The sequence below is a fragment of the Grus americana genome, chromosome 2 (genome assembly GCF_028858705.1).
Source record: "Grus americana isolate bGruAme1 chromosome 2, bGruAme1.mat, whole genome shotgun sequence".
Classification (NCBI taxonomy): Eukaryota; Metazoa; Chordata; class Aves; order Gruiformes; family Gruidae; genus Grus; species Grus americana.
The window spans coordinates 152,968,569-152,990,366 of NC_072853.1; the positions used below are offsets into that span (position 1 = coordinate 152,968,569).

Below are 21,798 nucleotides of genomic sequence, written 5' to 3' on the forward strand. Positions count from 1 at the left end.
AAGAAGAAATCTCTCCTTTGAGAGAAAGGAGAGGTTGCACCTGTGCCTACACCCTATGCCAAGGGAGAATTGTTTCAAGTGTGTCACTTATTGTATCCAAGAGAGATAGGGTGGAACTTGATTAAAAAAACCCCATACACAACCACAAGATGCCATTAAAAATGGGTATTAAGTGGGCACAGTTATGAACTACATAGAGCATACACCTTTGGGAGAAGTCAAAGTAATCCCGGAGTGAAGGGGTTCAAATTCTGATAGACCGTGGCTGTCATCAATTTATAAACATTTCCAGAGTCATCAACTATTGGGGCTTTGTTTGGTTTGGGGTTTTTTTCTGTGTTTTTTTCTATCACAAACAGGCTTTTGAAGACTAAGACTTAAATATTCATATCTGTGTGTGGGAAAGCTTACTTGTATTAAACACTGGAATACGAGGTTAGAGACATCACATGATCACAATTTACAGATAGATAACTGGTCATGAAACCTGTCAAGTGAAAAATATTACACAGAGACAATTGAACAAACAGGTGTAGGTACTGAATAAATGCACAAAGTTTAAAGATTTTTCTTCTCTTTATTTAAACACAAATACATTTACAGCATGCAGGTAAGTTAAAACTATATGGCGTCTTCCCCAAACCAATTCTTTTAATGCATCTTAAGTGTACTGAAGTTAAATCATATTCCACAGGTAGACTTGTCCTCTCATGTCAAATTTAGAGTTACACACAGCAGTGAGTCAGCATTTAAGTTATGTAAATAATTTAGTTGTTCACCAGAAATAAATATTATTTCACCAAGTTCCTATCCTAAACCATCTTTTAAAAAATATGATCTAGAGGAACATAAAAATAAGAACCATTCAAAGACTGCCAGTTGAAACAGCAGTATTGAACATTCCCTGTATAGACTGAGTATTTTAATCTACAAAAAACCAGTATTGTCCTGTCTGGCTGACCTATGACAGCCAAACCCAGAAAACAAAAAAAGTTGGTTTTTTTTTTCTTTTTTACATTTTAAGAGGCAGTTCTTGGTAAACTTCATAAAAGGTTTAAAATAAAAAAGTTTAAATATAAAAAGGTGATGTACACTGAGCTACAGGCTAGTTACCATTTAATTTTTTTAATTTTTTTATTTTTTAAGCACAGCAATTTTCAGCACCAAAACCCATGATAATTACCTACAGGAATTAAACCCCCAATTCACAGGCATGAGAAAAAAATCCTGCTTCATTTGAATGTACTTTAACGAAAGTGGGGTTTTTTTGTTTTATGATTGCATATTAACAAATGAAGGTGTGAACACCTGTAGTTAACATTGAGAAAGATAATGGACAGTGCTGTTTCTATTATGAGGAAGTTCATTCAGAACAGTTTGCTGTTCTTTTATTTTTCTTTCCTCAGTGTGCTGTCTTTAGTCATACTCTAAAACAACGGCAAGTTTGGAGTGTTTGGCAGCCTTAATGAACAAGAGAGTTTTAAAAGCTGAAAACTCCAAAATAGTGAGATTTCCAACCAATACACTCAACTGTTAAAAATCAAACTATTAAAAATTCAGACTACTGTAGATATAGAAAAAAGTGGTTCAAGGTCTAAAATCTGACTACACTCCACCCTAATATAAATATTTTGTCTATTTATAATATAAAAATTGAAAGTGATTTGCTCTCTGAACAGTCACAGAGTCTCTACTGTTTCCACAATAACTGATGGATACCCAGCAAAAAATTCAAGCTAGTACACAAAGTGGTACCAACTGGGTCTGGAAAGCTCACTGAATTCCTTCAGTAATACCAAGTTCCTTCTTTGTTTAAGACCTGGTAACTAATTTCCATCCAGAAGGCGGCTGTTCTAAAAATTATAGTGGCTAAACCCTAGGAATAAGTTAGGCAAATGATACTATAGAATTTTAAAACCCAGATTCACTTTAGTGAGAGTATTGGAGCTCAAAACAAAACAAAAAAAACCCATTTCATTTGGTTAGCCACTTTACAGGACTTTATTGCAAAGAGAAGAAAAAATATTCAACAACTACTAGTTTGGACATTTCATATACCTACTTACAAATGGATTACAAATACAATTCAGGATAGCACTTTATTTTTTTTTTTTTTTTAAACACGTGTCTCTGGGATTTCCAGATACATCACTTTTTAAAAGGTGTATCCTTTATTAGTGTATCTGAATTCATCGGCCAGTTGCTGAATTTTTTTTAATTAAATTTGAAGTCCAAAAGTTAAAATTTTAGCAAAAAATTCCAGTACTGTGTATATAGTGGAATATCAAGTTAAATTTCAGATTGTGCTCATTTCACTATTATAAAATAGCAAAAGTGAACCATCACAGATACAGACAAATGGATAGACAGGCTCATTGGTATGAAGCAGAATGTTTTTACTCCACCAGACTGTACTGTGTATAGAATCAAGAACAGGACAGATGGGATAATCCATTGCCAAAGTCTTTTTTGTAAACTGAGGTTTACTCTTATTACTGTACAATATTTAATTCTAAATTACCCAATAAACGGGCATTGAATCAGATAACAGTTAAACAGCCTTGTTCATACTGAACTCTTTAGTTCTATGGTGTAGCAATCTCAGTGCCTTACGGCAGTTGTTGTAAGCACACTTCAGTATTCTTACACTGTACAAAGAAATTTAGTTCCAATGCTCTATGTAGCATTCCAAAAGAAAACTGTAATGTAGAGTGCCATTCTAATTCAGTTGGACATGTAGTGTTATGTGAAGTGATAAAAATGAAAGTATACTTAAACACTGTTGCACATTCCCTAAGACAATAAGATGTACACAAATTAAGCTAGAAAATTTGAACTAAGATTTTTCTCAACATACATTCAGCTTGGCACAGTGCAGACTAAATTTAAGACATGAAAGACAAACTGTGTAATGAGCAGAGCTACACTTTAAGTAACATGTCATTTTTCAAGACGCCAAAATTGCACTCTAGGTTTTTTTTTTTTGGGAATCAGTTAGCAGAATTTGTAGAAGGGGGAAGAGCTGTACAGGCCAGGTATAATTTATACATTTTCAAAAAATAATCCTACAGTCCCCAAAGGGAGAGATTATTGTCATGGAATGACTCCCTCTACACGATATCCAATCCTCCTCACGCTGTGTTTACTTTTCAGCAACTGTAAATGAGAAAAACAGAGTTAAATGCTTGCACCTCATAAGCCAAAAAAAGCCACATTATTTACATTTACAGTAGACGTATTCACAGCCTTTATCAGCCCAATTCTTAGACCACTCAGTAAGTGCTAACAAAACATCTGCTTTAGAATAAGAAATTACACAACACAAAGCATTTAAGCAATGCTGTCTCTTACCAACAAATTCACAGCACAATAAACTGAGTATCCAATCTTGATTGCCTTAACAGAGTAAACATTACAAACACAAACCAATTATAACCCAGCTCCATTTCCCATGGCTCTTGCTACTTTTCCATGCCAGTGATAACTGTCTGGATACCACCTTACCAGCTGCTGCAAAGTTTTGACTTCGCTGTTTTGGGAAGATGAAATGGGAATGAAGAGATCATTTAGCATTAATCATCCTAAAAAAGTTTGATTTGCATAGGGAAATAACAGTTTACTATCTATTTCTTTAATGTTTCCAGAATAATTTGTTAAATGGTAGTCTCCGAACGTAAAACAGTACATCATGTTCCTACTGTACCAAAAGTTCTTCTCTAACCAGAAGTTCAGATACTTTTCACAAGCTCAGAAAAAATTTATATTTAATAGTGAAATAAAGTTCAAGAAAGTTTTGTTCCTTTACTTCCATAAGGGACAGGTTCTTCCAAAAACATTATAGGAAAGTTGGAATAAATTTCAATCACTCTCCTGCCTTTAAATGCTAAGCTCTGTTTAGTTCTACAGCAAAAGGTAACATACTGACATTAGAAGAATGATATGAAACTTCTACAACTGCTTAATGGATTCTATAAGCATATTACGCAGGAATTATTTTTGGTTGGTTTGCTAAAAAGGGTTTTCAGCTAATGATTAGCTATTTTTTACTCCTTCATGATTTATCTACAAATAGTCCAAAAGTCAAAGTGCTAAGTCTCCTATTTAAATTCCCCAGGACTAACAGTGAAGGCTCTTCTGCAAAGCAAAATGCAATCTCAAAATTGAGTTATTTATTGCTGATTATATCAACTATTTTAAGTACTCTTAAAGAAGCATGAGACTAAGTAGGCTCTCTTCAGTTAGAATTCTAGGCAACATCAGAGCACATGCAAACTCATGCTAAAGTAGGCATCTAAAATAAATTGGGTCAATCATACCTTGAAATGTCTCTACTTTGGACAGCTGAGACAGCTACTTGGGCTACAAAGGCAATCTGTCTGAAGATTAATTTCACCATATCAACATAATCAAGAATCCATGAATTGCCAGCTCCTTGGTCATTCAAGGTAAACGCTATTCAAGGTTAAAGTACATATCACTTCAACCTCTTAGTAAATAAGAGACACTACTGAACATAACGCGGGACCCTAACTAGTATTACAGTCTGGTTTTCTTTAAATCAGAGAAAAAGCTTTAGAAAGTCAGTCAGCTAATACAAAGAAACAAATGGAAACAAGATTAACGTAAGCTGCTCTGGAGCCCTTCAAAACAGAAGGGCCCAGGATTCAAGCACCGCACAATAATTTTTGGAGTATTTTCAAACTGAAGATGCAGATAATCTTAACTAAGGGAATGCCTAGATGACATTTATACAAATGCTCAGAAGTGAAAATGACAACAGAGAATGCAGCAAAGTATTACTGTTTGGTGAACAACAGACCAATTATAATGCAGATGTTTAATTAAAGAGAGACATGATTCTGTGAGCAACTTAAGCATATTAAGTACCAGACTACATATAATTACTTCAGAGATTAGAGACATTTTCAAATAAGTGCACATATTAGTATCAATTACAGTAACTGTATTTTAACTAGGCTAACATTTTAAATTTACCAGATGAAGAGATTAATTTTTCTGTCAAATACTTCCAAATTACTTACACATGAAGCAGTGTGCAATTATGTTGTTTATTTGCTGTTCTTACTACAAGAACAGAGTCACTTTTTCATTTCATTGCTGAAAGATACTAGCAAGCCATTCACTCCTTTCCCAAACAGCAGCTATTGGCTGTGACTGGTAACTATCTCCAATCGGCTGTTTTCACAGTTTGTTCTACTCCAGCAGAACAATTCCAGAACTACCACTTTACAACAAACACCAGTTTCATAACAAAAGCAGCAGCAGCATTAGTCAGATGTACATGTATACTGTTCCTCTAACTATAAAATTCTGCAAAAGGACTGAGTGATTTTATGCCACAGAATGAACTCTAATAAAACTAATACGAAGTGGTTTAATCACACATTTAAAAATCCTACAAGACAAACTTACACTTTGTCTTGTCGTCCTCCACCTCCACGCAGTGCAACTGGCTGGCTGTTTTGAGTGAACGCACCTCCACCACGAATTGCACTTGGATGAGTTGGAGAAGCTGCTGGATGTTGGCCAGGACGGATAGGCTTAGCTGCATGAAAAGAAACATGACAAATATATACATCACAATTTTACCTTTGATTACTCAAATTTACTAATGCTTTATTTTACAGTATCCCAAATGTAACAATCAACATTACATGCACTTTGAATAAGAAAAGTTTAGGGGATGATGTTCTGAGAATTTAACAGGTTAGTATCAACTATTACAAGCCCTGAAAAATAGACAAGATTTTGCCTTTATTGTCCCTAGAAGAATTAAAGCTAGCAAAGATGGGGCTATCTGCCCCATCTAATGTATTTCCCTGTATAAGTCCTATTTCTTGGCAAATAAGAACTCAAATAAGACACATCGCTAGACAAAGTTTCATGAGGTTTTATGTTCCTGTAAAGAATCATTATACCCTGCTGTATTTCCCACATCTACTTGACTGATAAGCCACTAGTTACTCTGCAGTCAGTCCACAGGTAACACTGCTTCATCAACTTCTTACCACCCTATAAAAATAAAACTTGCTCTATTACTGAATTCAAAACCAGTAGTTTTGACAGATAATTCACAAGCTGCATTCACTTTGTAAACTCATACTGTTGTGCATGTCCTGTTAAGAGTAGTGCAAAACTGATTGAAACTATAGAGTGTTTCTCAAAGTTCTTTAATATTGAACAGAAGCGTTTAAAAGTTTCAGCAGTAAGAGTGGATATCAAGCATCAACAGGTAGCAACCACATCAGAGAAACTTCTCCATTTCTGCCTTACAGGAAGCTGATGTCCAGTAAGACATGCTTAGTTCGACTAGACATTTAAGTACAAGAGGCTTTATACTTGTGGTAAGCTCACTAGAAAATTCCATTTGTCTTCCTGGAGATCACATGAGAGAAAGATAAGACAGGAAAGCACCTGTCTTCAAGCCACCACTTGAAGCAACCAAGAAAAAAAACCAAAACTATTCTGCAGCAGCTCTTTGCAGACCTACAGAATATGAACGAAGTTTAACTGCAATGCTCATTTCAGCTGTATTAGCATTTAAGAGAAGTGTGTTGATTACTGAAGTCCTGACACAGGACAACAAAAAGGCTGGAACCCATAGTTACTTCTACTATAATGAAATAGGCACAGTTAAGTCCTCCACTGATCACACACGTTCTTGGCCCTCAGCACTTCACAGCATAGTGGCAGGTGGAGGACCAAGAGAATATGACTGCCTTCCCACCACATGGTAAGAAACACTAGTAGCTGCTACAGATTTCTGAGGTTTTTTCCATTCTTGTCCCCTAGGGAGAGCTATGGAGTACTGTATGTTTTGGAACAAAGAACCGAAAAGGCAATTAGGGATCTGAGGCTGTTAGTTGTGGGTTTCTGTCTGCCCCTCTCACAAGATCAAGAGACAGCAAGACAATTTTGTTGTCGTTTAAGGTGATGGCTTAATCTCTCTCCTTATTTTGGAATACCTACTTAGTCTTAGAAATTCCTATGGAAACATGTTAAAGTCCTAAGAGCCACATTCAGTGTATTGTTTTGTTCTAGGAAATGGAACACACGTTCAGGCTAGAATTCTAGGTTGGTACGCCTTTCCCAAAAATCCAGCTACCAGGAAGAGACTTATTTACAATAAACAAATAAAAAACCCAACCAACCATACACCACGACCCACACACACAGTCTATTAACCAAAATATAACTCGTGATAGAAAATACACCATGTTCACACAGGCAGCTCCCACTAGGGTTGAAGGATGCACACATGCACAAAGATAAAAAAAAAATCAGGAGAGAGATGAAGCTTTATGGGGCAGGGGATTCTTTACTAACCAATTTGTGCAGAATGTCCTCTTCTGGCCATGTTCTTGGATCTTACAGCTTCCTTTATACGATCTACTTCTTGCTGATACCGTTTGCGATCACGAGAAGCATTCTCTTTGGCTTCCTTCAGTGCAGACTCCAAAGCTTTAACTCTTTCGGCTGTAGCTCGAAGTCGCTTCTCCAGTTTAGGAAGTTCACAGCGAAGATCTGCATTATCACGTACCAGCTACAAAAACAGAATCCGTTATTTTCTTGGCATCTTTCTTCTTGGGGATTGCCAAGCAAACATCCTCCCGCCCCTAAACAGGCAAAGCAGTAGCGCTATTATATTATCTTTGCTTAAGCTTTTAGTAAATCAGTAAGATTGTAATTTGAAAATCAGTTACTGTGGAAGAATGCGCTACCCAACACAGGCACTTAAAATCTACGTTCTTCAGTCAGAGCGAGACAGGCAAGCTTCCCCCAGACTGATACACTAACTCTAAACACCAACTTGGATGCTCTTCAGTTTAAATGCAGCTATTTTGTTTCACACATGCAGTTAAAATAGCTATTAATTTACTTTACAGGAAACTTTAGTCTATTGTTTTATATCAAGACACACACTCAAGATGTATAAGTATTTAATTATAAAACAGTTACTTTATGACCAATATGCAGTTACTTCTACAATAATGCACCTTAAGTAGTTTGGTTTTAATTAAAACTTGAAATTAAGCCTCATTGTACCTGCTTGTGAACCTTTGTAAGCTGTTCAAGATTATTCTCAAGGAAGGAAATCTTCTGTTTTTGTGCAGCACTGCCTCCTGTATCATCCGAGTCAATCTCAGCACTCTGCAGTAACAAATGCACAGGGAGGGTGAGAGGAGGCTTGAGTACAAATCTGAACTTGCATATTAGATTAATCCAGAAAAATTACATTGCATAAAGATCAATTCCTAATTTAGTTCTAAACTGAAATTTACGTAGCATTCTCAGAAACACCAAGTTTCACTACAGCACCATGTTACCTTTTTCACTCTAGTAGCCAGATCTTGAACAAACAGTTTCCGAAGATTGTGAAGAGTCTGAAGTTCTTTTGCCTACAGTTAAGGACAAGGAATTAAAAACTTGAACAAAACTCTGAAGGGGGGGGGGGGCGGGAAGGAAGTGTCGACATTTGCTTTGGAACATATTCTGACTATCTTACCACAGTCTCTTCCAAACCCTTTAAATCTTGCCTTGCTTGTTCCCGTCTGTCCTGCATAACCCTAAAATAGAATAAATTAATCCTGAAACATTCAAGCAAAATTGGAAATTTTAATGTTTTAGGAGACTAGAATAATAAACACTATATGGTACAGATGAAGAATGTTTTTCAGTTGAAGTCCTCAACTAAAGATGTAACCAACAGATGACACCATACTCAAAAATCCATATAGGGTGGGAGTGGGGGAATTGCAGAGGATAAGAGGCTAGTACTTTTAATATTGAAGGAATACAAAACAAGTATATTCTAGAATATAATCAGAATTGTTTAGGTTGGAAAAGACTGTTAAGATCATCAAGTCCACCACTAACCCATGTCCCTAAAGACAGGCTCTCGGGGTCAGGTTCAGGATGAATACTTGGGGAGATCTTCTCCTACAAGCGTTCTTAGCTCTGACCAGCTGAGATGACAAGTATCATGTGACAGATCAAGGATTTTTTTCTTTGTTTCATTCTACCACCTCACCCCCAACACATTTGCCAAAGCGAGTATCCTAAACAACAACCTCATTTTACAGGAATATAACCTAATAATTATCACTTTACAGAGCTTCTGTCTTTCTATTTAACGTGAAAGCATTTACTGCACTGCTAACGTTATCTCTCAGAATTATAAGGCAGTGCAATTACGAAGATGACAGCATACAGGAAACAAATTTGGACTTTTTATGACTTGAGGTTGGAACAGGAAGGCCAGGGACTGCATGAAAATGAAGTGTTCCTATTAAGTAGCCAAAAAGGTGTGTTTTCATCTTGAAATGTCTTCTCATTTGGCCAGTTCCACTACTAGTTCACAGCTCAATGATTAAACATTTGAGGTAATAAAATATTCTAAAGAATATCTCAGCATCCTATCCATTTTCCAGACCTCACTGGAAAAGCAGTTCCAGGCATCTTATACAACTAAGAAAAACGAATAATATGTGAATAATCTGTATTGCTTCTGGCCTGTCATTTGCCATGCACATTTGTAACATACAATGGAAAATAACTGGATTCAAAGAGGCTGCGGGAGGACACAGAATTCCAAACTAATTTTTAATGTTTCTTTGCCAGTCTTTTGAAGAAGAAAGTTTCTAATATAGCAAGTGCCTTTAAGGGATCAATCCTATATGTAATTTAGCCTGCAAACTGAAAAAAGCAGCAGTAATGTGGTACATATATCAATCTTAAAAGACAAGGAAACCTATTGTAACTAATGTAACTTTTGTAATCATTGTGGCATATAAATAAATCAGAATAAGATGGATTCAAGAGACAGTACTGTTAAAATTTTAGTCAGTTAAACCAACACTGTATTTCACAGTAAGGCTAAAAGAAGAAAAAGAAAAAAAGTGTTCTTTGTTGGTTACCAGTACAGGTCAATCAGGTCCCTCTGATTATTTCAAATTCTATGATAAAAAACCTGAAAGCCACTGTGTGTGTTTTTAAATGTGGCCAAAAAGTGTGCACTTTTGAAAAAGTTTTAAGTATAATGTAGTTTTAACTTCTGTAAAGATAAATTCATCTATGCCAGAAAGGGGTTGCTACTGATACTCTAGAAACACCTCCAAGAGATTATGGTCAGATTTCTAGAAGTTGAGAACTGTTTTTCATCCTGACCCTTGGATACGTACCTGCAAGCAGAATTCAGTTCTAATTTTTGCATTAACTTTTCAGTCTCTAATTCACTAATACACTGTATTTAGTTACTCAATGAAGTATGCAGCTGTTTAATCTCAAGAATAAGCCACTTAGAACCACCTAACTAGTTAAATCACACAAGGAAAAAAAAAAAAAGAGTAAGGGAACAAAAGAACCAAAAAAAGGAGTAAGGGAACTGTTATAAGCCTCTTGCAGTCTTAGAGCATGCAATACTTGGCTGCAAATTGAAAAGTTAATTACTCCAACCTATAGCATATTAACAAAGAAAAAGTTGCAGCCTTTATATCTTTTGTAATTTTACTTCCAATTTTAAATATTAAGGCAGTGCAAAGGTTTTAAAAAAGTTAAATTCAAGAAGGCTCTGAAGCCTCTCTCTAATAAGCATATCAAAGTGAGAGCCACTTCATTGTATTAGGTCACTAGTTTTTAAAATGTAAGCGTTCCCACATACATTTGTTTTATGCGTGATTATCACTTACGTAAGTTCATGCAGTTTTCTACTTTTTTCCTGATCAGTTGCTTTCAACTTCTCATGCTCAACTCTAAGACGTTCCTGTTCAAGCATCATCTTCTGGTTTTGGCTGAACACAGAAAGTAAATATTACATCAACTGAACCTGTCAGGCATGACATTCAGTAAAGCAACACAAGTTAGAAAGACACTGCTTGAGGAAATGCTTGCCACTTCCTTCCCACCATACTGTGCTTCTGTACTCGCACAGTCCCAGAGACATTCGGCACTACCAAAATAGTGACAGTTACTTACTCTTGAAGTTCAGTGATAAGTTTCTCCTTTGCATCAACTTCATCTCTTAGGCTACTGATTTGTTTCTGATGTGTCTCACGATGACTCTGAATTTGCTGTTCCACAGCTTGCTATTAGAAAACACAGTACATATTATATGCTTTAAGAATTTGCCATGCTTCACTTTGTTTTTAAGAACAAAACAATGAAATTAACTAACCTTGACTTCATTTGCAGTTTGAACCTTATTTAAGTGCTCTTTCTCCATCTCATGGACTTTTTCTAGTAGGGATAGAGGATAAAAAAGGAAATACCTTTCAGCCAGGTAACCAGGTCATCATAAGGAAGATAGTGTTAATCCCCTCTTCCCTCCCCAACACCTTAACATTTGGAAGAAGTCCCCTCTCACCACAAAGATCAATTAAATCAGTTACATTTTTAATTTAATCCTATCCATAGCAGTTTTTACAAACAGCAAACATGCTTTCCCATTGACTAATTCTACATGTTCAGTAGCAAAAAGACACTCCAAAGCTCTGCCCTTCAATCTAAATAGAACAGAACAATTTCCTAGTTATCACTATATACTTAAAACAGTGGTGGTGGTAGGTGGGGTGTAGGGAGGCAATTCCTACCCTGTGCTCGGAGTTGAACTAATTCTTCATTCAGGGAATCCACAGACTCTTCCAGTTGCCTTTTTTTCTGTTCTACATTCTGAAGATATTCGGTCAATGACTTGATCTTGGCTTCATGCTTGTAGAATGGAAAGATTCATTTACTTTGGAACTAGGTATCACAGAATTACACGTGTATAAACAGTTTATACTTATTTTTAAACAAGTAACCTGCTATCCAAAAAAAAAAAAGTGCCAACTAAACTCTAAGAAGAATACAACTACTCAAGTAGATTTGTAATGTAGCCTGTAAGACAATACCATTATTCTGGATTGAATGAATTCAAAAGAACATATAAGTAATACAGTGTAAAGAAACACTTACCTGAGAGATACGGAGCTGGCAGGCAGCCAATTCCTTTTCATTTTCTTCCATTTTCTTATTGCTTTCTGCTTGTGTGCCTTCTAACTGTTTGCAACGCTTCACCATTGTTTTTACTTCTGATTTCATTTTACTAATGTACAGCCTTGCAACTGTGAATTCTTCATCTATCATGCCAGTTCCCTCAGGCTGCTGAAAAGTGTGGAATGATGCATTTAGAAAGCTCAGATAATGCAACAGAATTAAGGATGAGCTGCAGCAACTTAGTGCCCAGCACACATCCCCTGCCTTGACTGATAATCTGAGCATTTACACACCAAAACATAACTTTTAGGTTTTGTGATTGATTACTTAGAAGTTTGCACAAAGGTAATTTCTAACACTGCTTACACACCAACACTGTCCTACAGTGATCTTCTAGATTTATCTTTTATTTCAATTCCTCATTCCATTTTTAATAAGTTCCATCTTGATTGTGAATGTAGGTCAGCATTAGATTTCCATGACAATGCTATTGATTATGACCATTTCATATGGCAGTTTAACAGTATGAATGAAAACCCTACTTCAGAAAAAAAAAAAAAAAAATCATGCCTGCTCTTCCTTGTCTTTGTATAATCAAATTTTGCTTGGGACCTGATAAGTCACAGCATAAGCAAGGGATAAGCTTATGCCCGAATTACTAATATACATGAGGCTTCCTACAGTGGTTATTTTTACCATACTAAGAAAACTGACCCCACCTATCCAGAATACGTGTGTAATACGTGGCTTTAAAAATTGCACTATTTCTTACCTTGACATCATTATTTCCTACCGCAATTCCAATCTCTGCAAGATCTTTTAGTAAGGAGGCCATCATCTCTGTCGCTCGTTTCTTCTGATGGTTGGTCATTTCTTTAAGTTTCTGAAGCTCTGCATCTATACTGGCTAGAGTGACCTACAGTAAAAGAAATTACACTTCAATAAACAAAACACACTCTTGTTTTTGGAACTAGTTTCATACTATTTATTTAAATACAGCAACATGTGGTGGCCTACTGAAATGTCCCATTTTTATGTCTAAAACCAGACTGGTATCAACCTATGTGAATATGCCATACAGTAAAAATTTAGAAGTCCTACAGTGATGGTATTTATTCTGACAGAAATGTAAAGTACTGGAGACAGAGGCCTTCAGCTCACAAAATACAATCTTACAACTCTGCAGTAAAATTTACATCAACATTGTTAAACAGCATTCAGAGTTATATACGGTTAAATATTGCAGAGGATTGCATTTATAGAAAAAAGGTACATGGACAACAAGTGGAATACTTTTCACCATATTTTGGTAAAGGAAAATAATTTCATCTTTACCTGCAGATCTCTTAACTCTTTCCCCTACTTGCAAATAAAAAAATGGCACCCGGTTCCGAGCACTACACTTACTCTAGAGCAGTTTTTCAGCTAGTTTGAGCTGCTGTGGTTTTAATGGCTGCAACTCAGCAGCTTGCATACTCAGAAGTTGTCTGCTCTCCACTAGTTCTAAAAAAATGCCAGAAGTTTTACAGGTGGAAAGTTTCAGCCAGTGATGCCAAAGGACAGTTACTGCATGGGCTAGCTGTGACAGACCCAGAACACTGTAATGTCTTAATTTTTCTACATTTCAGAACAGTTGTTATTTTCTTGTGGAATGAGAGTTATTCATGATACTCAGCGGACATTACTATCGTATCTAGAATTACTTGATTATCTATAAACTAATTAAAAACAACAAAACTAACAAAAAACCCCCAAAACCTAACCACATACTTCAGAATCATACCCACATACAACTAGCCTATTCCACCAAATTTTAAATGCTGCTCATAATAGGAAGACCAGAGATCATCTGACTTTCAGCCAACCTTAAAGTGATGTAACTTAGCAATAAAGATTAAAATTCTAAGTATTCTGAGCTGAGTAAAGAGAGGTTTCATGATCTTATGAACATAAATTTTAATGCCAGGTGTTCTATCTAGTCAAATCTTACTAAATGAAAATTGAAAGCCACATTCACGAGAAGACCCAGACCCACTCAATTTTAATCTTCAAGAACGGAGAAGAACGAGACTTGCACCATCACATATTCTGTCTGCAATGCCAGCAATCAAGCTGATCCTTTCCAGTCCTTAGAATTTTAGGATAGCAGGTAGAGTATTAACTGTTTAAAACTGATTGAAGTCTACCAAAAAACTGGCTACCAAAACTGTCAGTCAATTCAGAAACTATGCAGGTATGTGAGGCAGCATATGATATTCACCCTGTGGGATGGATGCTGCATCTGTACTTCAACCAAGGCAATCTTTTGGAACACGTCCTTGGCATTCAGGACTACTCCTTTCAGAAAGTAAAATCAACTGCCTATTTTTGGAGGCATCAAGCTAAGTTATAATTTACGTGCCCTAAATACACATTCCTTTCAAGAAAAGCTGTAGCATGCTCAGTGCAATTTCAAGGTTGGAAGGAGCACATTTGTAAGTGAGGATTACCCCAACCAGAAAGACAAACAAAACTGAGTCAGATCACCAGCATGTAATGGAAGTGTTAACTTCCAACATCTAGGATTTTTCTGAATATTCTCTAAGTAGTGAAATGCCATAGGTACTAAAAAGATGAGAGCTATCAACATTAATACTCACTGTGCATTTTTCTGACACTTACTAGTTTTAGAAAATCATCCTTTGCTAAAACTAAAAAAGTTTTAGACTTAAGCTCCCATTTGCCCTTGTGAAAAACCTTTAAATGACTTCGGGCAAGAAAAACAGGTAAGGCAAGAAAAGTTACACTGATGACTATCAGTAATTGCTTATCCCAATTTCATACCGATTTTTGATTGAGTTCATCACTAAGCAGTTCATATTCCTTTGCCTTATCTTCTACTTCCTGAGACTTCTGATCATAGTTGACAGCTAATTCTTCAAGGGCTTGTAGCACCTCTTTCACTTCCTCTTTAGAGGCATCATTTTCAGCCTGAAGGCGATTCAACTCTGCTTGCAGGTTGTCTTGGTCCCGTCTGGTTGACGCTAGAAGCTGCAACATTGATAGAGATTTATTTAAAATTACAACAAAAAATAATCAAATCTTACAAAAGCTTTTAGCTATTACAATAGCCTATATCTACATTTTTAGTGTCTAGCATCATGCAATAAGGATGCCAAGGATAGGTACAGTGAGAGTATAACGAACAATTAAATTCATCATCTATATCCATAGTTCTTTAGCTTTTAAAGTATTTTCAAAAGGGAAGTGATTACAAGTCAAGACACAAAGACAGCAACTGGAAATGCACATGGAATACTGCAAGTTCTCAAAAAAGCCACTGAACACTACTCATGAGTGAAATTGTCAGAGGCAGGGACTAAAATTCCAACATTTTAACATTGTTAGCTGCTGAAGAATAACTAGACAAAGTAAACAGTTGCTAAAGAGGCAGATTTATTTAAGATTAAGCAGTAGCTCAAACTTCCTGAGTCCTTGACCCATTTCCTTCTTGCCATGTACACAAAGACTATTTTTTTATCTTTGCACTACACAGAATTTTTTTCCTCTAATATCTTGGCTAAATGAAATTAACAATGTCATTATTAATAGGTATTTTCCCCATTTAATTAAGTTACATCACTGGCCAAACATTTGAATATTCTAGCAAGTATGATCTGAAGTAACACACAGATACTTCCTTTTTCATTACGGGCCATTATGCTTCCCTCTTTCTCCTCCTCTCTCTGTACAGCAACTGACCAAAAGTAAACCTTAAAACAGATTTCTTACAGTAAATTAAGGTATCTTTTGACAAACTGCTAACTTTGCATGGGAAAAACAAGTGCCAAAGTCTTTGAGTAAAGTATTTCAATTCTTTCAATCTGCATGGATACTTAAGGTTCAAGTAAACTGGTTTAAGTTTAGCCATTAGCGCAGTGTAAGGGGGAGGGGGGGAATGAATAGGCAGAGCATTTAGATAAGGAATAAAAAGAGAACTATTGTACAGCAGTAAGCCGTCATTCTATTCCATGGTCATAAACCGTGATCTATTCAGAACATCTCCAATTTCTTTACAGGAAAGATAAACAAAAAAATAGAATAAAGATGCAAGAGCAAAACTCACCTCTTCCTGATCCAACATCTGTGTTTTCAGTTTTTCTACTAGCTGGCTCTGCTGATTAATTTCTTCATCCTGCAGTTGAAGTAAGACTGTGTTCAATAAACTGACAAATACCACTCATGAAAAATAATCTAAGAGACAGTGGATGCTAGGCATCTAATTTTTCCATATTCTGAGACAATTATACAGCTGAAAGCAATAAAAGTTAGAAGATAATCCTTTTGACTTCACTGGCTGATCCATTAGGCTTTTAACCTGGCATGCACGTGTAAAACACCATGCTTCAAAGACAAAAAAACCTCTTATACCTGTGCTTTTGCAAGCCTTCTCCAAGTTCTTCTAACTTCCAAGAAACAATTAAGACACGAAAGATTCCCCCCCCCCCCCCCCAAATGTAGAGCTATTGCATAAATTTAAAATTATGTTCAAATAAAACATGCATAACATGGAAGGAAAGAACTGCTGTTTTCAGATCACTCATTTTCTTGCTTTTTCATTATTTTCCTTCTTCTGGTACAGTGTTATTCCAAACAATCAGCTAAGAATGTTCTATACCCAGAAAGCAGAAATACTGTTCAAGATTTTCATTAAATTTTCCTTCCTAACTTTCACTTTTATCTTGTTTTCTATGTACTGATACTTTAGTTTTCAGGACATTTTCAGTAGTTTCAGCAAAGGAGGGAGAGCAACTAAGAAAGGATGCTCACTTAGCACCAGATAAGGCAATTTTGATTTCTCTTAATCTAAGCTTCAGAATTAGAGTAGGCACTCCCAGCAAACATTTAAGCAAGCTGTACTAACAAATGAAGACTGGCAAATTAAACATTACATAATACAGTGAAAGATATATTTCCAAGAGGTCTTAGATTAAATAAGAATGGCATACCTTGTCATCCAGTTGTTTGTATAGTTTGGCAATTTCTTCCTCACATTTTCTTCTCTCAGCATCAGTGAAATTGCCAGTTACTCCAATTGTGGTAGCTGGTTTATCGTTAATAACAGTAATATCCTTGTCCACTGCAAAAGCTTCTAAGTTAGCCTTCTCCTTGTCAAACTGTTCATCAACTGGTACAGTCTCCCCTTAAAGAAAAGGATATACTTTAGTTTCAGTACAGTCAGCCATGAAGTATCTTCCACAAATTTAGCCTTGAGAAGTATTACATACTCTCTACTACCAGTACTGCTCCACAGTTAATACGCAATCAAGTTTACATGATTGCGTGTAAAAAACTTGACCGCTAGATCATCCAAACTATCTCCTGCTTACCACAGAATATTATATTTCACCCAGTTACCCTGCTATGACCTCCATATCCCACATCAAACTGTATGTTCTAGAAAGGCACCTAACTTGCCCTGAAGACAGAAGATCTTTTCTTTTCCCTTGGCAGTCTGTTTTGCTAGGTAGCCACTTTTAAATTACTTTGCTTCTAATGTAAAATATTTGTTCAATTACACTTCTGTCCTTTTATGCTCATTAAGCCTTCTTCTTCTGAGAACACTTTACTAACTTTGAACAGAAAAAACACCATGCACAGTAATCAAGGCATTTCTCTGGTAAACTAAACTAAATTCCTTCGCGTGTTATTACAAATTATTTTATGCAGTCCTTGGATGGTATAGGCTCTTTCCAACACTCCAGTATCTTGTGTCAATATTCTGGAAGAACTATACTCAACATTTCAGGTGCAGTCTCATACCATCTCTATAAAAGATTAAAAAAAAAAAATCACATCCCACTAAACTTTCTTAAGTGAGCCCGTTTTTCTCAGATTCACACCAGGATGTGGTGCAGTTGTCTAACAAAATTGCCAATTATGTAACTGCCAACCTCCAGAATGCATCTGTATGTATGACCTATGTTCCTCCTTTCCTGAATTTAAGGCTTCTATTTAACTTGCATTTTGCCAGACACTTCAAGAGATAAGTGTCTGTACTGTCAGCGATTTTGGGGTTTGGGTGGGTTTTTTGCTTATTAACATGTTTGAGTTTTAAACAACGATAAGATCTTGTGATATTGATTTGAATTAGAGAACCAAACCAGAGGGAATTTTACTCCGTTTCTGCATTTACAGTTAACATAATTTCTTCTCCCCCAAAATAAAATTTTTAGAATGTACATAACTCTAGTTCTGTAGTAAATGAAGTACTGAAGAACCTAATACCAATATTCTTCCAGACATTTTTGCCATTATGTGATTATTAGAAGTTGTTCCAGTTGCAATACAGTGAAAAATATGAAGTTCTAACATCAACTTATTATCCTAGCTTTAATAGTCCTACTACTGTCTTGCATAGTGTTCTGAGTATTCAGGATACCAAAAATAACTAATTCAGCATCTATTGTCTTGCCTAAAGTTTGCAGGACAAAAAATATAATTGCTTCTCACCATTTCGCCATCTGTTGAGTTCATTTTCTAGCCACTGTATGGTGTTACGCAGAGTCTTGTTTTTCTCTTTTTCCTTCTCATACTTTTTCTTCCATTGTTCTGCAGTGAGCTCCACATTGACGCAGACTGTGTTCTTAATGGTCTTTGCTCTACATAGAAAGAGCAAAAAGCTCTGAACTTTTTTTTTTTTTTAAGAAAAGAATTAAAGGCTCTTAAATAAAATTTCTACATATCACTGGTGAAAGTGTAAACAATTCCCACTTCTTCCGAAAGTTTACTTCTACTCCCTGCCAACTTAGTATTCTTTCAATTGGATTGATACATCTGCTAATGGACAGGGCAATACAATAAACTTCGGGAAGGCTGGAAAAAAATCTCAAGTTGGTTGAGTTGGAAAAATTCAGCTGCATACTTTCACCTGAAAGAATTTGAGTCAGGACAGCACACAGCTTTGAACAAAGGGTAGCATTCACCATACCGAGCAAACGTTTCTCCAACAAAGTGCATAATACTTTGAGGGTGTTAACCAGCAAATCTCATCTGAGCAGATTAGCTTTGGAGATGAAACTACAGGCACTAATAATATATCTTCGTGAAGTTAATGCATAGTTTTTACTTTAGTGCCGTACCTCACTTACCTCAGTAATTCCTGTGTATCGTCTCCTACTACCAAATACCCCACACGCTCCCCAAAGATGAAAACAGGAAAAATTTAATGGTAGGTAGAAATTTCTCCCCCACATATTATGACTCCTATAAGCATCTTTCTGCAAAGTCTTATTGGGACTTATTACTACCAAAAGGCACATGATTTCCTACTCAGTTAAGTTTTAGCCTTCAGTTACTACAGCTAAGAGTTTCAGCATAAATTTAACACCCCTAGAAGGTTGAGTTAATATATCAGACTAACTATGGTAGTCAAAAATAGAAGTGTACTTTATTAACTCCTGAAGAAGTCAAGAGCATAAGGCAGTGAAACTACAGAGCTACAGCTGGAAGACACTTCCCAATAGCTCATTCAAAAAAAATACTCAGAGGAAAGGATCTCCTGGATTCTAAGAGAGACCAAAAAACTCCACTGTTGCAGCATGTAGTCATTACTCCACACCTACTAACTACCCATGTTCTGCCAGGTTTATAAGAGGTTCTGAAGTCATCTAGTCTACTTCCCGTACTAAAAATCTCCTCTGAAAAGACCAGTAGAAAACTACCTTGTTGAACTACACTGGAAGAGGTATGCTTAACATAGAAGACCAGATGAACTAAGTGAAATGCTGACAGCTTTTGTAATGTGCTCCAGTAAATGAAATTATTAAATCTAGTGGTCAGAAACTGGAGTATGACGATAAAACATTGATAATAGAGTAGCAAAGAAGAGATACCTAACAAAATACCAAACCTGAAATGGGTACTTATAAATTCAATTACAAATGACACAGGAATTTACAAGTACTAACTCAAATGTTACTGGAATGCTAGATACAGGAAACAAACCAGAAGATGTAATTCAGCACACTGTCAAAGAAACATTGGCAGAGGACAGGCTCTCCCAGCACATAAAGGATTCAACTTAATAGGAGAAAACTCATTCCTCCCTCCTTCCACTTGGGATGAGCAGGGGAAAAAGGTAGGGGGGGTGGGGGTGGCAGGGAAAGAGTATTAATTACCATCCAAGACTATAAATTAAACTGCATTTTGAACCAAACTATACACTGTCTCCCTGGAAATACAGTCTTCACAATCCTGCCCAGTTTAAGGATTTTTATATAGATAAGATAGATCACAACACTTAGCCATGTGCGCACTGAAGAATTACAGAAAGTAAACATTCTAATTGGTTCAGGAATCTTAACACAGCAACTTATTTATTTCTCATTCTGCATTTATTTCCAAACATAGTAACAGCAAAATACTAAGTCATTGACTCACCTTTGGCCAAAGAGAAGAGTAGATTTAGTTTCAGATTCATTGTATGAAGATGGAGAACAGCAAATAACAATAGTGGTTCTGCAATTACCCCCTAGTGAATCTTGAAGGATTCTGGTCATTTTGCTATCACGATATGGAACATAAGTCTACCAAGAAAATGGTTAAATTAATCACTCACGGTTTTTCAGACACATTATTTAATTTGTTGAAATAAGAGCTATGCTTTTACTAGGTATAACTTCTTTAGCAAGACATTAAATTCTACTTTAATTCGTAAAATATAGGACTGAACACGCATGGGATGACATAAAACTTCTAGAGTACAAGAAAACTGTCAGTATGATGCTTAGGTCCTCCAACATTAAATGTAACTTTATTAATCAGTGTCAATACAAGAATAACCACCATTTTCAATGCACTGATACAATTGGATTAGTTTAAGAGACTCCACGCATATCACCAAGATCAGTAAATAATTTCTGTGTAATACCACGTTCAGAGATACAAGCCTTTAAACTTGAAGTATAAAAATACAAAAGAGAACACTTACACTGCTTTCAGCCAAAGCAGAGATGACATTTCCAAGAGCAGACAAAGACTTGTTGATGTTCTTAGCCTCGTCCAGCACAGCACCTTCTGCTCCAGTTTTACTAACCTATACAGTATTTCAGTAAATTACTAAATGCATCTTCAAAAAACACCTTCCACATTTAATATAAAACTTAGAGTAATTTTCTTGCTTCTAAGTCAGTCTCCCTGACTTTATGAGGTACTCATAAGCAAGTTAGATTAGAATAAGCAAACTCCTCCTTAGACTCCTTCCCTGATTCACTATCAATTTTTCATTCAAAACTCAGTGGTTGAACATGTTTCTGATTTTTTTAAACGGAAATGAATATTTCCCCTGCAATATACACCTTTTCATAGAAGATAAATGGAGAGTTAAAAACTTCTATAAAACAAACAATTTCAAAAGTTGTTTGAAGTTTGCAAAAAAGTTTGAATTCCTTAAAGTTAAAGGAAATAAGCATTATGAAAAATTTACATTATCAGAGCAACCAAGAGTTAGAACTTTGTCTTAATAAGAAGGTGTAAACAATTTGTCCAGAGGTCATCCTTAAAACAAAAAGCCAACAATAAAACAAACAGAAACCCCCCCCAAAAAAAGAAAACACCACAACAAAAAGCAACAAACAAAACTCAAACAAACCACTTACTACTACTCTTCCCCCACCACACTCTCCTAGAAAATACAGCAGAAAGTCTATATTAGCAAGAATTTGTGAGAACAGATTTTAGAGGCTGAATCTTACCTACATGACTGCTCTACAACTCAAGTAGATATCAGCAAATGTGTGGAAAAAGAAAAAATTCTACCCTGAC

General features: G+C 36.0%; 1 protein-coding gene across 2 annotated transcripts in view; it reads right to left on the reverse strand.

The window, feature by feature from the left end:
• Nucleotides 1-1,972: 1,972 nt before the first annotated feature.
• KIF5B (kinesin family member 5B) overlaps nucleotides 1,973-21,798 on the reverse strand; it is a 35,478-nt gene continuing 15,652 nt past the window's right edge. The window contains exons 9-26 of one of the 2 annotated variants that reach the window (XM_054815202.1): nucleotides 20,966-21,070; nucleotides 20,416-20,561; nucleotides 18,487-18,635; nucleotides 16,983-17,176; nucleotides 16,100-16,168; nucleotides 14,818-15,024; nucleotides 12,767-12,910; nucleotides 11,974-12,159; nucleotides 11,610-11,727; nucleotides 11,195-11,256; nucleotides 10,996-11,105; nucleotides 10,710-10,811; nucleotides 8,528-8,588; nucleotides 8,349-8,420; nucleotides 8,068-8,172; nucleotides 7,348-7,564; nucleotides 5,434-5,566; nucleotides 1,973-3,156 (exon numbers count right to left, since the gene is read on the reverse strand). In XM_054815202.1, coding sequence (XP_054671177.1) covers nucleotides 3,150-3,156; nucleotides 5,434-5,566; nucleotides 7,348-7,564; nucleotides 8,068-8,172; nucleotides 8,349-8,420; nucleotides 8,528-8,588; nucleotides 10,710-10,811; nucleotides 10,996-11,105; nucleotides 11,195-11,256; nucleotides 11,610-11,727; nucleotides 11,974-12,159; nucleotides 12,767-12,910; nucleotides 14,818-15,024; nucleotides 16,100-16,168; nucleotides 16,983-17,176; nucleotides 18,487-18,635; nucleotides 20,416-20,561; nucleotides 20,966-21,070 — 2,187 coding nt within the window. In that variant the 3' untranslated portion in view covers nucleotides 1,973-3,149. Of the gene's footprint in view, nucleotides 3,157-5,433; nucleotides 5,567-7,347; nucleotides 7,565-8,067; nucleotides 8,173-8,348; nucleotides 8,421-8,527; nucleotides 8,589-10,709; nucleotides 10,812-10,995; nucleotides 11,106-11,194; nucleotides 11,257-11,609; nucleotides 11,728-11,973; nucleotides 12,163-12,766; nucleotides 12,911-14,817; nucleotides 15,025-16,099; nucleotides 16,169-16,982; nucleotides 17,177-18,486; nucleotides 18,636-20,415; nucleotides 20,562-20,965; nucleotides 21,071-21,798 lie in introns of both variants that reach the window. The other variant, XM_054815201.1, reaches the window with a different exon arrangement.